At 46.0% G+C, this 18,135-nt stretch overlaps 1 protein-coding gene across 15 annotated transcripts in view; it reads right to left on the bottom strand.

Annotated features, from left to right (window-relative positions):
- Positions 1 to 18,135, bottom strand: part of GRAMD1B (GRAM domain containing 1B) — a 314,117-nt gene that overhangs the window by 27,828 nt on the left and 268,154 nt on the right. For 13 of the 15 annotated variants that reach the window (XM_074302711.1, XM_074302718.1, XM_074302710.1 and 10 more), the window contains 4 exons: positions 14,690 to 14,710; positions 2,696 to 2,780; positions 1,554 to 1,657; positions 944 to 1,039 (listed from right to left, as the gene is read on the bottom strand). In XM_074302711.1, the coding sequence (XP_074158812.1) occupies positions 944 to 1,039; positions 1,554 to 1,657; positions 2,696 to 2,780; positions 14,690 to 14,710 (306 nt within the window). Of the gene's footprint in view, positions 1 to 943; positions 1,040 to 1,553; positions 1,658 to 2,695; positions 2,781 to 5,556; positions 6,517 to 14,689; positions 14,711 to 18,135 lie in introns of those variants that run through there. The other 2 variants (XM_074302721.1, XM_074302713.1) reach the window with 2 other exon arrangements.

The following is an 18,135-nucleotide window of genomic DNA, read 5'->3' as shown; positions in this document are numbered from 1 at the left end:
TGTCCATAGTCTGCCAGACTAAAGTGCCAAGGATACAAGCATAAGTTAGAGACAATATAATGTCCTCTCTTTCTTGAAGTTATTTTGCACATGTATCGCTCACTGTACCACACTCCCTTCTGCTCCCCAAGCTACATATAAATTCCTTGTGTTTTACTTCTGTCTTTACATCCTTTGAAAAAATAGTACAGGGCCTTGTACATAATAGTTGCTTAATAACTGTATGTTGGATTGTATTATCTAACTGCGTTATCACTGGGCCATAATATTACACAGACATATATTTTAGAGGGGAGTATTAAGGGATGGGGATGTGACAAGAAACAACAGTTAAAAGCTGGAAAACTTAGAATGACCAGTTTCTATTATGTCAGTCTCCTTTTCCTCATAAGCTTTCCATAGTCATCCACCAAAAACAACCACCTAGAATATGACTTCCTTTTACTCTCAATACTATTCCACTTCCAATAAGGGAGAAGAAAAGGGCAGAGTAAAATGGCAACCTGGAGGAGGAAAACCTGAGCCTCTATTATCTACTCTATAATGAAGAGCTCTGCACCTGGGAAGCTTTGAGTCTTTCTAATTTCCTTAGCAGGCTTAATCCTATTAATCTTCCTGGTCTAGTTAAAGGTCAGTGATCACTTTCCAAAGACCTGAGATGACTGAACATTGATATAAACACTGAATTTGGCCTGGAGAAGGGAAAGGCATACCTGGGCAGGAAGGACCAATCCCTGGGAATTTTAATTGACTTTACCCAAGAGCTCTCTGCCTACCCAACCCCCTAAGCTAATGGGCTTAGGTTCATTTGCCTCCTGCTCCTGCCTCCAAGGCTGTCACAGTGTTCTTCCTCCAGTCCCATTATAGTAACACTAGAAACATGCACAGAGGGAGAACTTGAATCAGATGGGTAAAAAGGGCTCCTAGAATGGTATAACTTTACCTTTTCAGTGTCTGTGCAAACTTGGATTGCATTGGGAATGAGTCGAGCTGTTTTTTCTTTAGTCATGGAGCAGATGTCTTTTAATCGCACTGTTAGCTGGGATACCCAACAAGACGGGAGAAGGAATAGGAAGGAAAAAAGGACATAATTACAGTTTGGTAGAGCAATAGCACTAAGAAAGACTAACTGAGATCATCAACCACATACATCTAGATCTGGAACTTGGGTAGATCAACCCTTTCAATTTAAAGATGAGCAAACAGAATTTGGTCCATAATAATTAACACAACTAATTACTGGTACATCAGGGACCAGAACTCAAACCTCCTGCCTCCACCTCCAATAAACTTTCCACGTTCTCAGTAGTCTTCCATATTTTCATAGGTCCCATTTACATTTTTCCATGTACCTCCACATCTTTGTCTCCTATGCACAATGTTCCCTCCCATATTCAACAAAAATGAAAGTGGATCAATCAATTTTCTTGAAGCCTGTGCTTTTCATATGGTTATATTAAGGCCCAGGACAGAGTATGAAGTTAGTACAGGAACCAAGGCAGAAAGGTGTTGCCATAGCTCTTCCAAAGGGGAATGGTGCCTCAAGCATTTACCAGAGTTTCCCAGCGGAAGATGTTGCTGTAGAAACAGATCCAATTTTCGGAGAGGTAGAGTCGGCCCTGGAGGAGAATGTCTCTTTGAAGCGCACATGAGTAATCTATAGCAGGAGAGAGAAGAGAAGTCAGAGGCAGGAAGCAACCCCAGTCAACAGCTGCCAAGTCAATGCAGTTAGGATGCACCACCTCACCCACAAGGGACCCCAATTAGCTCTAAGTAACTAAAGACCCAGGTCTAAAAGGGGACCTCCCCCTGACCAGGAGCGAGAGGTGCCCAAACTAGTGGCCAAAAGATAAAGTGTCTTGTGCTCCAAAGGTTTCAGAGAGCCATTCAGAGGCTTACACAGATGAAAACTTGGAGGCAGCATGTCAGCCAAGACGGAGAGTAGGGAGAATGCGCTGAGAGGGAAAAAGAGAATTTCTAGCTCAAGGGGTTATTGACCCAGAGGCTGGAGAAGCAGAGGGATGTTCCAGGGGCAGGGGAAGCCAGAGTGCCAAAGGAGGGCAAACCATTACAGGAGGCGATTCCCTGATACAGCTCTAACAGCTTGAGTAAATGCACATAAAATGATCAGGGAGGTTTCCTTAAAGGATGTGGAGAAGCAGTTACTTCCTGGGTTTGAAAGTTCTGATTAAGCAAAGAGAACTAGGGACACTGATATTTGCCTCAGCTCAGAGGAACATTCTAGGGGGGCAGTTGTAAGCCATTAAGTCATGAAAGCCAGAAGCAAAGAGCCCAAAGTAATCTAGCAAACTGCTTTGCAAACTTTGCTCTCCAACCTCCCTACAAATTTGCTCCTCCTAAACTCTCCATGTAGACCAGGTAAAAATAATGTGACTAAAAGCGTTTACAGCTTGATAATAATTAATAAGAATAATAACAATGTTTATCTAGTTAACATTTGTAAAGTACTGAAAATCTCTCAGCATAGGTGTTGGGTTATCTTACCACCCCAAAATAAGGAAGGATCTTCCCCCACCCAAAATCCCAGGGGCCACCTCAAAGTGTTAGCTCAATGTCCTTCTGCTCTAAGAGGTAGACACAGCAGTTTAGAATCCATGGCAGTTTAGAGTCATATTCTTTCTCTGGTAAAACAGCTGGAGTAATGGCCCTTATTTGGGGGTCACTCCTGGCTTACCAACGATGAGACGCTCTGTGTCAGGAAGTTGCTTGAAAAGCTTTCTAAAGTCTTCATTCCGCTGTTTGTAAGTTGGGCTTAATACCTGCGTGACAAAGGATTAAGGTTAGGGGGATAAAAGGGGAAAGTATGGGGGAGGCCAGAGGCAGAGAGTATAGGAAAGAGGGGAGGTATATTAGCAGAGAACAGTTTCTTCTGTTTTAGGAAGGAGGGAATGAAATGCTTTTATCCAACATATACAGCAAGGCCAGTTATGCAGGATGTTTAGTAGGGAGTAGGAAGGGTGGTGGGATGGAGAGAAAGAGAGAGTACAGTAGACTTTGCCTCCCAGGGCCATGTTGAGAAAAAGCTAATAAGGACAAGTGTACCCACATTATGCACAGCCCTGACCTGTGTGGTAGGAATAGACAGGAGGGAGGGAAAATACCCTCCAAAGCAACATGAAGCCCTAAGCTACCTTCTAAAATTACTCTGATTCTCACCCCCCAACCCTAAGGATGGGACATGAATGTAAAGGGAGTTATAAAAGTAAGGTGTAGGAAAGGGACAAATGCCCTGATGCCCAACTAGTGATAGTCTTTTCCATGTAGTTATTATATCTTTTAAAACAAATTTTAATTGTAAATGTTTGGAACTGTAAAAAAAAAATGTTTCTGAGATAGATGTGAGTGACTTCTTAAACCATTCCCCCACTTCAAGCTGTCTGGTCTTTAATTAAGCAGCCTATTGATCCTAAAATCCAAACTTATTTAAAAGGTAATTCATCAACAGTGACAAAGTGAATAAAGAACAGGTTTTGGAGCTTAGAAGATCTGAATTCAAGTCCCACTTCTGAATAATACTGTATGACTCTGAGCAAGTCATTTAATTTCTCAGTGTTCTAGTGATATCCAAAGTAACAGAGAAAGTACAAAAATCTACACTTGTCGAAGGTGTTTTCTCATCTGGAAGAAAACTCAATAAATAGAATTACAGATTCGGTCCTTAGCTACTAATCCCCATATCTATAAAATAAAGTATCCCATGGATTCATACTGTGAGAATTGGAAAGAGAATCAGCTGTTAAGTAGTCCAACCATAAATGAAAGGAGTCACCATTATAATATACCTCAGTTAAGTAGTTAATCCCTCTAGACAAAACATTGAAAGTCTAATCAATCAAGAAATCAACAGCATTGATTAAACACTACATCACTGAATATAAAGATAAAAATAAAATGGTTCCTGCCTCTTAAGGGAACATATCCTGAACTATAATAATCAAGAATTCTAACAACACATAAGCAATTTTAATAAAGCACAATATCCCTACAAGAGGCAAGAATAAAAAGAAAATCAAAAAGCATTTATTCAGTACCCACTTACTATGTAACAGGCACTGTGCTAAGGGCTGGAGATATATTAAAAAAAAAAAAAAAAAAAAAAAAAAAAGGCAAAAAGATAGCTCCTATTCTCAAAGAGATCCCAATCTAAGGTAGGCAAGTAATTGATTCCAACCAGATTCTAGAATTGGCTGTCTTTAGTTCATATCACTCCTCTACAGGTATATGCTTTCAGGTACATTTCCAGTACTGGCACTGGACTGTTTGGGACCCTAAACACTTTCCCACCCAGTTCCCTTTGTGTTCAATCATACCTGTCTGCAATGAAACTATGGAATTGTTACTTCTCTAGGAGATCAAGACAGCACCCAAATCTATGACTAAGTTCATTTATCTTGTGTTAGAACTACCTGAGCTCACTGACCCAAAGCCTTCCATGAAGACAATAGAAAAGACAATATCTTCAGGGATTTCAGCTAATTTGCCTTTTGTTAAATGCATACCAAATGAATTGCCCTTAAAAAAACAGTGGTCTTCCTAAACGGAACATTCACTATTAATTACACTAAATTCAAGTCCTAGCCAAGAGTTCAGGAGATGCTATGGGACAATTCTCCAGAAACAATTCCACACATACCTCTATTTAATCACCACTGAAATAAAGATTTTGCTTATGGCTCTTGCTGCTATTTAAGTCCAGTGTCCTATCAGGGACAGACGTGGAAAGCAGATACTCAAGCTTTGTCCATGGGAAGGAACAGTGAAGTCCCAAAAGCTCACACTGGTGCCTCCCGTTCACCAGCCGAAGTTTTGAGGGACTGTGTCTGAAGAGATGAGCACTAGCCTCACCTGGAGACCTGCAGCTGTTCCCAACCCATTTCAGGTGGATCCCCAGCCCAAGGAACACTGTTGTCCAAGCTGCTGCAAGTATCAAAACCTTAATTTTTTCCCACCTCCCCTACACCCAGCACTTTACACTTCCAGTATATAACTGAGTAAAGCCTCCACAGGTATAGAGGAATGGAAGGCGCAGTCACATTTCCCAAACCACAGGCAAATTGATTTATCTTTTCTCCCTTTTTCCAAGAATTCTATAGATTCAGGAGTAGGGAAATAGGGAATTCATATTCAGCACTGGGATCTCTTAAGTTTCAGAAGCAAAAATCAAGGGGTAAAGACAAAAATTCAGCTTTTCAAACCTGGGAACTCATTGCACTAACCTGCCAATGTAGTTTATCAGCATAGACTGCTCCAGAAGCAGAACAGTAAAGATAACTTCTGCTTTTTCTTCCCCACCTTGAAGCATTATATATCAGTGGGAATGACATTAACACCAATATTCCCTCCTTATTTCTGGAACTATTCCCTCCAAAAGCTAGCTACAACTCCAGCCTATATTTTAAAAATTCAAGGACCGGTTAGGCTGGACTCTCTTTAGCATTACTTATAAACACTCAGGAAACAGGTTAAAATGAGAAATGCTAAGAATTTTGAAATTTTAACAGAGGGAGACAGAAAATAATCAGATTGCAAACTCACTGCTGGGATTTCTTCAGATTCATAGCAATGCCAGTGTTTGCAGCCTGCAGATGAGCTGTCCAGTCTCTGCAGGTAATACAGCAAAGACTCGCTGTCCTGAGCCAGCATTAGGCTCCAGAGGATCCCAGATTCTGTCAAAGAGTCCATTGCTCCCCTCCCATCCGATACCCTAACTTGTCCAGTTCCTTGGCGTTCCCTTCCTCCTCTGTCCACAGGGTAAATAATCAGTCTTGCCTGGACTGACAGCAAAAAAGTGACCAGGCTGGAAGGCAAAGTGACTGTCCTGTTTTCCCTTCACACTCAGGCTCCTTTTAAACACAAAGTCTGTCCAGCCAAAGGGATGTGGTCAGAGTTGGTCATGGGAGGAGCTCACTGGTCAGCCTCCTGCTGTAGAGTGCCCTTCCTCCCATCTGATGCTCGCAATGTGGTGATTTCCACTCCTGGAGATCCCATATTAAAGGTGGGGTGAATTGCTTCCTTCCAGCGAGGAGCAATTATACCTCCCAGAGTCCATCCAAGGATCCCAAGCAGCGGTTGGAGCCAAAAAGTGTGACACGCGTGCCAAGTCCACTGAGGCACACCGGAGGGCCCAGCCAGACGACCAGCTCAGGTGTAGTTTCAACAGGCAGGTACGGCCGTGCTATGGAGGTCAAAGCTCCAGCCCCTCCAGTGACTCACTCCAGTGACAGTGCTCATTATAGAGCCTTTATGGTGGGGTGACTCAGAGCTCACCCAAGCCCACGATGGAACAGGATTCCCAAACTCTTAGTCTCTGGCTGTCACTTCCCAGGAACACAAAGGACAAGTAGCGGAGGTGTCCCCGGCATTAACACCAGCGCAGGGGCTGTGGTTCCCGTCCTGAGCCCTGGACAGCTACTACTGGACATACCAAGAACGGCTTCAGCCCCTCTCTTCTGGCTTCCCCACCCATCCCTGTTCCTCTGCAGTTGACTGGCAAACAGTTTCTTTGTTAGTGTTGCCTGTGTAAGGCAAGAGGGAGGGAGGGAGGGTAGGACGCACAGTCCCAAACACATACTTAAAGTTACAGGATCTGGGGGACGGTCCTGGCCAATGTCCTCCAGTAACCCCCGGCCCGGCCCAGCCTTCCCTAGCAGATGTTTCCTGCAAAGGAAAGTTGTTGGCCAGAGATTGAGGTGGAGGGAGGGGAGGAGGAGGCATCCAAGATACTGCTCTGATGATGAAATCCGAAATCTGAGACTCCAAGAGCCACTTCTGCTATGTTTACTCTCCCACCAACTCTGTCCACCAGCTCCCCGGTGCCAGCCCGGGAACGGTCAGGAATCTAGCAAGACTCATTGGGCCAGAGAGAGGGAAAAGGTGGGGAAGCTGGGGGGAGAAAGGTAATCTTTTTCTCAAAGGCTTTTAAAGACCCACACCTTGAAACTCAGTCCAGTCACCTTGTTTTGCTGAGGAGGGTCAGGAAGGGCGTGTGACCCACCCAAAGTCACCAGCATTTTGTGGGAGCACCGGGAGGGGAACTCAGGTCATTAGACTCCAAGGGCAGTGTTCTTTCTTTGACACATCACACCGAGGAACTCCCTAGCTCCAAGTTCTGCAGAGGCTGGCTCGTTAAGACTTCTGACCTCCTTGGAGGAACATGATGAAAGGCAGGGAGATGGAAGGAGACAAAGCTTATGTCCAGCTAAATGGACATAGTTAGGGTCAGGAATGCGCAGGTCTCTGGGGAAGAGCAGGGATGGTGACAGAAGGCCCTAGAAACCTGCCACTGTATACAGGTGCCACGCTGATGTTTGTAGAGAGGATTCAAGATGACGAGGGAATTTCATGGCTGACAATGAAAGGAAGTTGGGCCTCTGAGACAATGGGGGCAACGTCCCCGCTCTGTGTGCGCCCTGACCTTCCCAGGCCCTCTGGAGCCAAGGGGGCTACTAGTACTTCAGGTGTGGTAGAGTCCACACGGTCAAAGAGGTGGCAGGTCTGTGGAGGCCGGTAACCAGGAGCATCAGAAATAGAGTAAGGGGCTTTAGGGAATGTCAAAATTGTTAGCAAATTTTAAATTCCATACAATACTCTGCCCCCGTATAACATCACCAAATGTGCACATGCACGAACAGTGCTCTGATATTCAGCCAATAAATTTATCTCCTAAACTGTAGGAAGGAATCACATCCTATACAGAGAAATCGGCGTATGGGGGAGAGGGGATAACAATGAAAAGAACACTGGAGTCAAAGGATCCAAATTCTGCCTCTGCCCCTCACTATGAGTATAAGCCCCCTGGCTTCCCCACTCCGGGGCTCAGCCACCACATCTGTAAAAAGGAAGGGTCAGACTACATGGCTTGTAGTTTCTTTCTACTCTAAATTTATTGATTCTGATTCTGTATGTTTCTGGCTATACACGTGTATCTCCCAGACTGCTTTGTATACATCAGTAGCTCAATAAAGATTTCTTGAATAAACATTGAATGAGTAATTTCTCTAATACAGACATATATGACCTATAGTCACAAACAAGTCCACAACCCTACCCTTCCTTAATCATCCTTCTCCAGGCTATGTGACTCTTAGCCTAACCAGGGCAGGATTTAACAACAGCTCCCCATGGGACCTCTTCCCTCCCACCTCTGATCCCAAACCTAGAAGAGCCATGAGACTGAAAAAACTTCCCTCACAGGGGTCCTTAACTTCATGCCATGGATCCCTCTGGTACTCTGACAGATCCCAGGGACCCCTGCTTAGAATAATGTTTTCAGTTGCATCAAATAAGATATACAAGGTTGCCAAGGAATGGTTTTAAAATAGTTATCAATTAGAACTCCACAGACACCAAGTTAAGAATCCTTATCTCATAGTATCACTAAAGGACAAGACAAGGGCCTTCTGTTTGTCCCAGCTGTAAAGGGTGGGAGCAGTTACACCCAAGGAGATAACGTCCAGGAGGATGCACCTCCACACTCATCCACCTTTGCCTCCCTCCCTGCTTATGAAGAGATGCATTGTAAGCAGGATCCCAAGGCCGGCCGAGGGGGAAGTAGCCCCACGGTAAATATTAACTCTATCACAAACATGAGAAGCCAGGACTGCCTGGTGCTTATTCGATCCTCACCGGCAAGAGGCAGAGGCAGAGGGGTTGGGGGAGAAGGGAATTTGGGCAGAGCATTGACCTCTGTTGGGAGAAAGACGCTTCCAACTGAACTGGTTACGGGAAGCCCAGAAGCTAGGGAAATGGGAGTATGAAGAGACTCAGAGTAGATGCTGCAGCCGGAAAAGAAGAGCCCAATGTAGGAGTAGAGGACACAAGCTTAAGAATTGGAGGAGGCAAGACACAGTAAATCAGGATTAGGGCTGATTAGGAAAGAAGGTAAGGGATGGCCCAGAGGCTATCCTCGCCTTCTAGCACTTCTTGCCTGCTGCTATCTTGGTCTTTTTAGGTTATCTTCCTCTGATCCCATCTGCTTGATTGTAAATCCCCCTGGCTCCCTCTCCCCTTAACTTTTTCCAGAACCATCCCTTCATCCGTTAGGATACTATAGTGTAGGCAGCAGGAAGCTGCCCACTAACTTAAGTCCTTTTTAGAGGACTTGATAATCAGAATAGCAGAAGTTTCCAGACTTTCTATGGCACTAAGTACTTGTCAATCCAAGGCTCCTATGCAGTCAGAACATGCCAAAAAAATCACATCGGGAAGAGAAGGCAAGCAAACTGACTCACACCTTTGGAGGAGGGAGAATCCCAATGCTGCCTCCAGCCCAAAGAATGCACCCATACTCATAGACTATGAGCCCTCCTGCACAGATCCTGTAGAAGGGAGTGACTGCATGCCTATGACCCTGGGGGGTCTCGTGCTGTTCACTAGGACAAAGAATATGGAAGATACCTTTCCCTTAAATCTTTCCTTTTGATCATTCTGAATTCACCTTCCTGCTTATTTTCCTCCTCTACCTTTTACTATCTTATCTATTACTTTCCCCCCAAGTATCTGACTTTTTGGTGTTAGGAAGAATGGTGGATTCCCCAGCAATATGCTTTAAATGCCTTTGTTCTGGTCACATCCTATCTGAAAGCAGTGTTCATTTCTGGGTCCATGTCCAAGATCGATTGATGGCCCTAGTGATTTTTTAGCCTGAAGAGCCTACGACTGGATGGGGGGTAGGGGTCACAGCCTGTCTTCAAGCACTATGGCTGCTACCACATGGGAGGAGGATTGAATTTATTTGCTAGGACCCAGGGCAATGAGTTGGAAAACTGGAGGGGACTGCAGCTCCATATAAAGACCCACTTCCTAACAGTTAAAACCATTTAGAAGTGGTGTTGACAGCCTGAGGACATAATTGGTTGTCTTCACATAAACAGCATATATTCCCTTGACAGGGATGTGAGAGAGGATTCCTGCTTCAGTGCTGTGAGACCCCGAGAAATGGGGAGAGCCGGGAGAGGGGCTTTCCTGGTTCTCAGGCTGGGCTGGGCTCCCTGCCTTCTCTAGGGGACCTGGCAGTGTCTTGGGGGGACATCCTCCCCCTAAGCAACGCTTGTCTCAGCAGCTTTGGCTCCTGATGGAGCTTTCTTTGGCCACACATCAAAGCTGGCTCAATCCTTAATCACGTGGGGAGAAACTCCCCGAGTGCTGGCACCTATCCCTCAAGGTAATCTGCACAGAGAATGGCAAATGGGCATTGTCACCTTTCAGGAAGGTTCTGAAAAAGGGAAGTTAGCTGACAGTTGGAAGAAAGGAAAGGCAAGGGGGAAGAGGAGAGGAGAAGGGAATCGTTCTAGAAAGACAGCATCAGAGATGCAGTGTTTAAGTGGGAAGAGGAAGGGAACAAGCATTTATTAAGTACCCACCATGTGCCAGGCACTATGCTAAGTGCTTTACAAATATCATCTCATTTGATCCTCATGACAATCCTGGGAGCAGGTGCTCTTTTTACCCTATTTTACCATTGAGGAAATGGAGGCAGATAAGGGTTTTCACCCTTATCTGACCAGCCCAGATTCACTAGCTGTATCTGAGGCAGGAATAAAACTCAGGGCTTCCTGACTCCAGGCCCATTGCCACCTAGTCGCCCCTTGATTGGGAGGATCAAACAGGCTCAGAGGGGAACATCAAGAAAACCAGTTCAAAGCAGTAGGGCTAGGGCAAGGGTCTGCTGATGGAGTCACGTGGAAGGCTGCTCTAAAGGGGCCGACGTGTGCTCTCGGATGCAGGCTCCGGCACCCATCAGCGGGCCTGAGCTGAAGCCTGTGGTCTATGGCTCATGGCTGGGAAGCCCAGCCAGTGACCACAGCAGGCACAAAGTCTGGATTACCCAAGCACTCGGGCTTGCCCGTGCAGGGCTCTGCCATGCGATAAAGCCACTGACTACCCACAACGCCAGCCTGGCACAGGTTATCTTATGGCACAGGCAGTATTTCTGGATAAGGCCAGAATGGCCTCCAAAAGAGGCCAGCCTCAAAGGGGGAGAGGCAGCTCCCCCCCAGCCCAACTCCCAGAACTGCTTTCAGCTGGCCCCTCGAGGGCACTAGGGACTACAATAAGTACACAGAAGGCAGCCGGTGCTTACTCTCCGGATGTGCTGTCTCTCATGCTGAAAAACACATGGAGAAAAAACAGAAAGATGAGAGAGAAAGGATATCAACATGAGAACCATAGAGACTAAGCAGCATGCAGCAGAGCACGTTCTCTAGCTGAGGGCCCCAGCTCTCACTGGCCTCCCTCACCACCTTCCCACTAGACATGGCTACCCTGGTCTCTACTTCCTGCTTCTCTTTCTCCGGAACAGAAGCCCCAGGCCACTAGCCATTTCTTCTGCCTCCTCCCACTGTAGTCACTCAGCTTGGTTCTCTCTCCCTTACCTTACCCTCCTCAATCACCTCGTACAAGTACGCAGCCAATCTCTATAGGACCAAGAGAAAAACCGGACTGAGGGCCCCTGGGGGTAGATAAAGGGAAGATAACACAACTAGGGGACCTGAGCTAGAACTCAGTAGACACAGAAATTGTTGAGTGTTTTAGGTGGTGGTGGAGGAAGAGAGATTATGTATAAGTACATAAGTGTTTGGTGAGCAGGACAGGAAGGAGAAGGAAGAAGAGGAAAGGCTAATTATGGTCTGCCCCAAATTCTGTCATGTCTGGGTCCAAGAAGGAATCTCTAGTGTAAGATAACACAGAAAGGAATTTTGAGATATAAGCAACAATTTAAGTTATCTTTGGGAAAAAAAAAAAAAACCACAGTGAGCTAATGATTTGTGGTGGGTAGATGGTCAAGAATTAATTCATTTGGCTTCCTGGAGTAGTCTACCACAGCAGGTAGAAAAAAGAAACCAATTTCTTTGGGAAGACTGATTTGTAAGGATGGAGCAGGAAGAGACGCAGCTTTTCAGCATTTCTAACTGCAGATGGAATCTATCTGAATTCTCACATCAAACCTCTGGATGTCTCCAGTTAGTATGTTATCTTCTAATATATCTGCTCATCATCAGAACTTCAGGGGCTTTCTAGGACCCAAAACAAGCATAGTGTCCCTGACATTTGGGTCCCTAGTTGTAGAACCCAGCCTCTCACATGGTCTATCTACAGGACCCCCAGCTCTGTTAATTTGATGACAGCAATTTTGGCCCATTCATGCTTGGAAACCAAGGTAAAAGAATAAGGCAAGGAAGGAAAAGGAATAGGGAGAAGAGGAAAAGAAAGCTAGATTTCAAGGGAAGGGGGAAAGGGAAAAAAGAGAAAAAGCAAAGGGCATAGGGAAGAAAAGGGAGGAAGAAAAGGAGGGGAAAAAAAAGGACAGGAGAAAAGTGAGGGGGAAAAATCAGTAAACTCTTTAAGACAAAGAAAAGAGAGCAATGGTGAAATTAGAGATTAGAGGAATGCAAGAGTTGTGTCTCAAATTCTGATAAGAAAACTATTTTAATCATCCAGTTTCATTGTTTCAGGCTTCTTTCTCCTTTCTAGAGTGCATAGCATACAGCTCCCTTGGATTGGGGGGGGGGGGGGGGGAAGGAATGGAGTTAGGTGTCGAAAAATGTGTGACATCCCAAAAGGAAGCTTGGATCAGTCAGACAAGATCCTCAGTAAGACAGGCACCCCAGCTCACTTCCACCTCCATCTCTAAACAAAAGAGATTGGTTAATGACCCTGTCCTGAGTAAGTGGACAAGGGAATCAGAATTCAGATCCCAGGGTCAATGTTTTGGCTTCAGAAATGAGGTAGGATTAGGGATGAGGGGAATGTTTATTGTCTCTCCCCTCTCCTAGCCTCAGGGCCTGCCTTCTAGGGATTCAGTGGGACACTGAGGGCCATACATCCCTAAGCTCAATTCAACATGGGCTGGACACTCAATCGCACTGGAGAACAACCTTTAAGATCTCATGGGAACAGATTAGTACTCAAATGTTAGGACACCATTGTACATAAATATGGATACACAATGCTCATACTGATTTTGGCCCAAGTCCCTACACTGTATCTAGGCCTTGGTTCTCTCTTTCTTTCCTAGCCCAGGATGCATACATCTCTCACTATAGGGGAATCTTTGCTCTGATATTGTTTATTGCCCTCCTTCCTTCCCTCTTCACCTCCCCCCCACCCCAACATAAACACTCTCTCTTCAAGTTGGCCAAAGTACTGCAAAGGCCCAGAGGTCAGGAAATGGGTGATGGTCCTTCTCCAGAAACAGCTTCCAGCACCAGGTTTCTGGGAAGAGAGGTGAAGTGATACAGAGAGGACTGAAGAGACTATAAACGTGATGTTAAGGATTAAGAAGCATAATCAGGTATAAAATGAGGTTACTCCAAGTCACTTAGACGCCTATCTCCTAATATAAATTCTCCACTGAGCCAAAGGACAAAGTACAGTTGGGCTTCAGGAAGCTCAGTTGGGTAACTTGCCAACAGCACTCTAGGAGAAGGTTTAAGATATTAAGGTTCATTTCAACATGACCAAGGAGGTGATATCTCTCTCAGGACCATCTGTTCCTCCACACAGAGATCAGGTAATGAGAAGAAGAATTCAAGAATGACTCCATAATTTTTTCCTCCCCCAAACCTATGCAGTTACAAACAAGCTCCTACAAAGTGAAAACTATTCTACCTGGCCATATTTGTCATCTTTCTTCCCCCCCCCGCCACCTTAGTCCCTGCCAATCTCTCTCTACCTCACCTACTCTTAATTTATCAATTTCTTTTTAGGACACAGAATTGGCTTCTGAGCCAGAAAGAGCTCTGCTGCAGAAGATTCCTTTGACACATTCTGCTTATGTTATCCAGGAAAGTCACAACCTCTTAAAGACCCAAGCAACTCACTTAAGAACATTGATTTCAGAGAATACGCTGATCTGAATTTGTGGGGGAAGGAGCTCCCAACATCACTGAAATCACAGGTCTGATCGTTACAATATATATTTAGTTATCTATTTCTTCTCTTCTTTGTTAATTCAAAAAGTTTTTCCTTCTACTTTCTTACTTTTACTAATTTTCTTTCATTAAACGTTCTTTTCATTATTTCTCTTCCTTGACAGTTTGGTCTGGATTTTATGTTCTGAATCATGGTCCATATACCTTTACTTATTTGGATTTGATTTTCCTTTATGTATCCTTTATGAAGTTAAAGTTTCTGAAGAATAGGTCTTAAACTTCAACTTCTGCCTAATGTTATTGCCTTTGTAAATCTAGTCCTATTTTCCTTTTTTAAGTGCCACATGGTAGAAATGGTCCTGTACCCCAAGTCATCCCCTGACCTGGTCATGATTATTCAACCTCCCCAAAATCCTTCTTTGCCCCCTATGCCAGCCATCTTTCATCCAGCACTAGAAAGAACTATGCCTTCATATGGAAAACCATTCTGTTCACTGAATTACCCATTTTTCTAGTACGTGCTAGAGAAAGGGCAAAGAGCTACCTTCTTAGCTCAGTCTGACATCCTTTAATAACCCCACACCCAATGTATTCTGGATTGGGGCAGTAATATCTGTGTAGCAGAGGCTCTGAAGGAGGGAATAGGCGAGGAGAGAACCTGCCCTTCCCTGACCCCCATGCCTAGAGTCCTAGTACAAGGGCCAAGCTGATCTCCAGACCATCTCATCCCCTGCCCCCCTCACCCCCACCCACCCACCTTACATGTACCCAGAGTGAAGAGAAACACGAGTACTTACGTTATACCAACTCTGGCTTTTCTGAAAGGACAAAATAAAAGAGAAGGTAAAATTAGTCAGGGTAAAGATAGTAAGACTGGCCAGAGCATCAATAGCTCAGGGCAATGGGGAAGGGGAGGCAGGACAATTACATGAACAGCAGAGGAAGGTAGGGTAGGCAGGAGTCCGAAAGCAGTTTAATATCCATTCTATGGGCAAAGGGAGGACGTCCTTTTTTCAAGGTGAGGGAATCAAGGGACCCTGACAAGAGCCCCCCACCCCTGAGCAATGCATGCTGGAGTCCCCAGTGAAGCTGGGGTGGCAGCCGGACAACAGCCCCAGCAACAGCTAGAACATAGACAGGCTTCCCCATCAGAAACCTCAGGCCTTCTGATGGAGGACAGGGATGCTCTCTGTGGGCATCAGGGACCTTGCCCTAAAGCTGTCCAAGCTGGAGCAAGTACAGAGAGAAACTCCACCCGCCCTGTGCTCCGAGGCAGCCCCTTTCTGGGGTGGGTGGGATGGGAGGGCAGTCCTGTGGGTAGGACTGCTACATGCAAGCTCCCTCATTCAAATCTGGATCTGAGAGAAAGGATGAAAACTCCTGTCCTAATATATTTCCTAGGGAATTTATAAAATAAAACAAAGACTCCTCTGGGGTCCTTTTTGCCAGCCCTGGGCAAAGGGAGCTCATCTACATGGAGATGCTAAGAGGAAGCTGGTCTGGGGTCCACAGTTAAGAGCTCTGTGAACGAACTGAAAAAATCTAAAGAATCCAAAGCCTTGCTCTCTCCCCCTTTTCTTGTGTGGCTGCAACCTTATCCCTATTTCTAGGGAAGGAGCCTGGACAAGACTGAGTTCCTCCACTTGGACTAATTCTGATGGAGGGAGGAATCAGGGTTTCTTTAAGAATCAGAGAATTTCCTTATGGAAAAAGATGGAAGAGTGCCAGCTAACTAGTTACCCCCTATGTCTGAGTCTGAGAATGCCAGCTAGTCTGGAAAAGCTCACCTTCGATACAATACGACTCTATGCTCATGTGTGCCTGAGGACAGAGAGGGACGGAGGATGAGATCGATGGATGGACATGCCCGGTGAGGGCTGCAGCTGCTGCCCAGTGACTGAGATATCTCACCTCTTGTGCCCAATTCTAGCCTTTAAAAATTAGAGAAGTCAAGACCAGCTCCTTCATCCCTGGTTAAGGGGGATTACAAGAGAGATTAGATACAGGAAGCCAAGGCGACCCAGCTCCTAGGTGTGTTATTCAAGCAAAACTGGGCAGCATAGTACGCTGGAAGTAGCCCTGGGCTTAGAGTTAACAGACCTGGCCCCAAAGTCCCGATGCATCCCTCTCTGCTTCACTGTAGCACCTCCTCTGCTAATGCACTCACTGTGGGATCCGGGGCAAGTCCCTGAGCTCACTTAGCATCCATCCCCTCCCCTATAAAATGGGCGTGAGAATCCTTGTGTTGCTTGGTGGTTTCACAGGGCAAGGGAGATGTCAGATGAGGGACTCTTTGCCAGTGGAAACTGATACCTTCTTTACAATTTAGTCTTAAAGAGTTACCAGAACAATGAGAGTGCTCGCTTAGGGTCACACAGTCAGTATGGATGTGTCAGAAGTGGTGACTTGAACTCAGATCTTCTTGGATGCAGTTCTCTCTATTACATACTGTTTTTCTAAAATGTCCCATAAATGTGAATGACTGACATGGTACCACACATGAAAAGAACTCTGTGACCACTGAGTAACGTGTAAATATAAGCTCATGTTCACAGCATCCTCTGTGATTCACCTTGTCTAAGGCTGCACTATTAGGCGGCTGGGCAAGCTGACTCCCCAGCTCCCTAGGCAAAGATTTTCATGAGCTTACCCAATGTCACCTGATTCCATGCTTTTATCACCACAGTCCCTTATCCTACCTTGGGGTTCTTAATTAACTGGACAAAATCCAGCCAGTCTTGAAAACTAATTTTCTCTTCCTGAAGAAAGTTGATACCTCTTGGGATTACGGGATTAGAAACATTGTCCCTGTAGCCTGGCCAAGGTTAATTATCTCTTCCTCCCTCCTTGCTTCTCTGTTTCTCTGTAGTGTGTTAGTGCCTTTCTGTCTCTCTATCTGTCACTCACTGTCTCTGTCTGTCTCTCTGTCTCTCTCTCACACACACACACACACACACACATACACACTCACTCTGACCCTGCCCAGCCTTTGCCAAGCCCCAGAAGTCCAGGACTGAGCCATCTCAACTGACTGCCCTATCTCTGTTTCTTCTTCATCAAATTCTGCCTTAGGCATGGGTCCAGTCTGCAAGAGGTTACAGACACTATCAACCTCATTGCCTGGTTACTGAAAGTGGAAGGGGGAGATCTAACAGCAAGTGAAGGGGCCTGTTCTGCCTTAGCCCACCCAGAGAAGCCCTACGTGCTTTCTTTACCACAAAGGGCAGAGGAGGAGGGGGAAGGACATGAGGGACAGGTTCTGGAAGTCACTGGAAGGTTGGGGAACAGCTCTGGGAAGCTTTTCATGTTAGGCCACAGGGAAGGGAGAATCAACGGAACTACGTTGCTGGCAGCCCCACAGGGAGCAGCATGGCAAGGGCAGAGAATACCCTGTCCCTCTCTTTAGCAGAAGCCAGGGAACAGCTAAAGGAGCCAGAGATGGACGAGGAGGGGGAGCTGTTACCGTGGCATTAAACGCTGCCCTGAGAACTGGGGAAATCTACCAAGTACTAAGGGACGGGGTGGGAGGAGGCTGGGGACAACACTGGTGGCTGGACAGCTGTGGTGGGGGGAGAAAAAATGACTCTTACTTTGATCAGGTTAAGTCTGTCATACTGGAAAGAAAATCAGAGAATTAGAACTGAAGTGGGGGGAGAGGAAAGACGTAAAACAAAGGGGAAGAGGGTCAGCGCCACAGAGGCCCAAAAGAGGATCACGGACTGAGCAAACACACCGAGCACAGGGGACAGTTGCTGGACCAGGACTTGCAACACTGAGAGGGGACCCAGCACTGACTTGGGACTCTGTGGGGAAATGTGTCAGGTTCTGTGGCTCCCTCTAGTGGCTCAAAACCATGATTGCAGGAGTCGGGGTGGAAGCACCACAAACAAGAAACTCCACTTTCCCAGGAGGGAAACGCACCTATGCCAGGCCCAGGGCAGGGAGCAGCTCCGGGGCTGCTAGAAAGAGCTAACCCATTTCGGTAGCAAAGGAGCTGGGGAGCTGGGGGACTCTTGAGTCTGATTCTCGGTCAGGCGAGGTGGTCCTAGGGTGGGACGGCGAGCAGCAAGGCTTCCTCAGGGGGTGCAAGATGAGGGGAATGAGGACCTGGGCAGTTCCTCTCCTAATTAGGGCTCACTCTGGTCACCCCCAGACATTTCTTATGGCTTCTGGGTAACAGGAGACAGAAGACAGCTCCCCTCCCCCATTTCTACAGCCTCCTCCTACATGATATTATTTGGGC

The sequence above is a fragment of the Sminthopsis crassicaudata genome, chromosome 3 (assembly GCF_048593235.1).
Source record: "Sminthopsis crassicaudata isolate SCR6 chromosome 3, ASM4859323v1, whole genome shotgun sequence".
Taxonomy (NCBI): Eukaryota; Metazoa; Chordata; class Mammalia; order Dasyuromorphia; family Dasyuridae; genus Sminthopsis; species Sminthopsis crassicaudata.
Note: the sequence above shows the minus strand (reverse complement) of the source record. Positions and strands in the feature narration are given on the sequence as shown.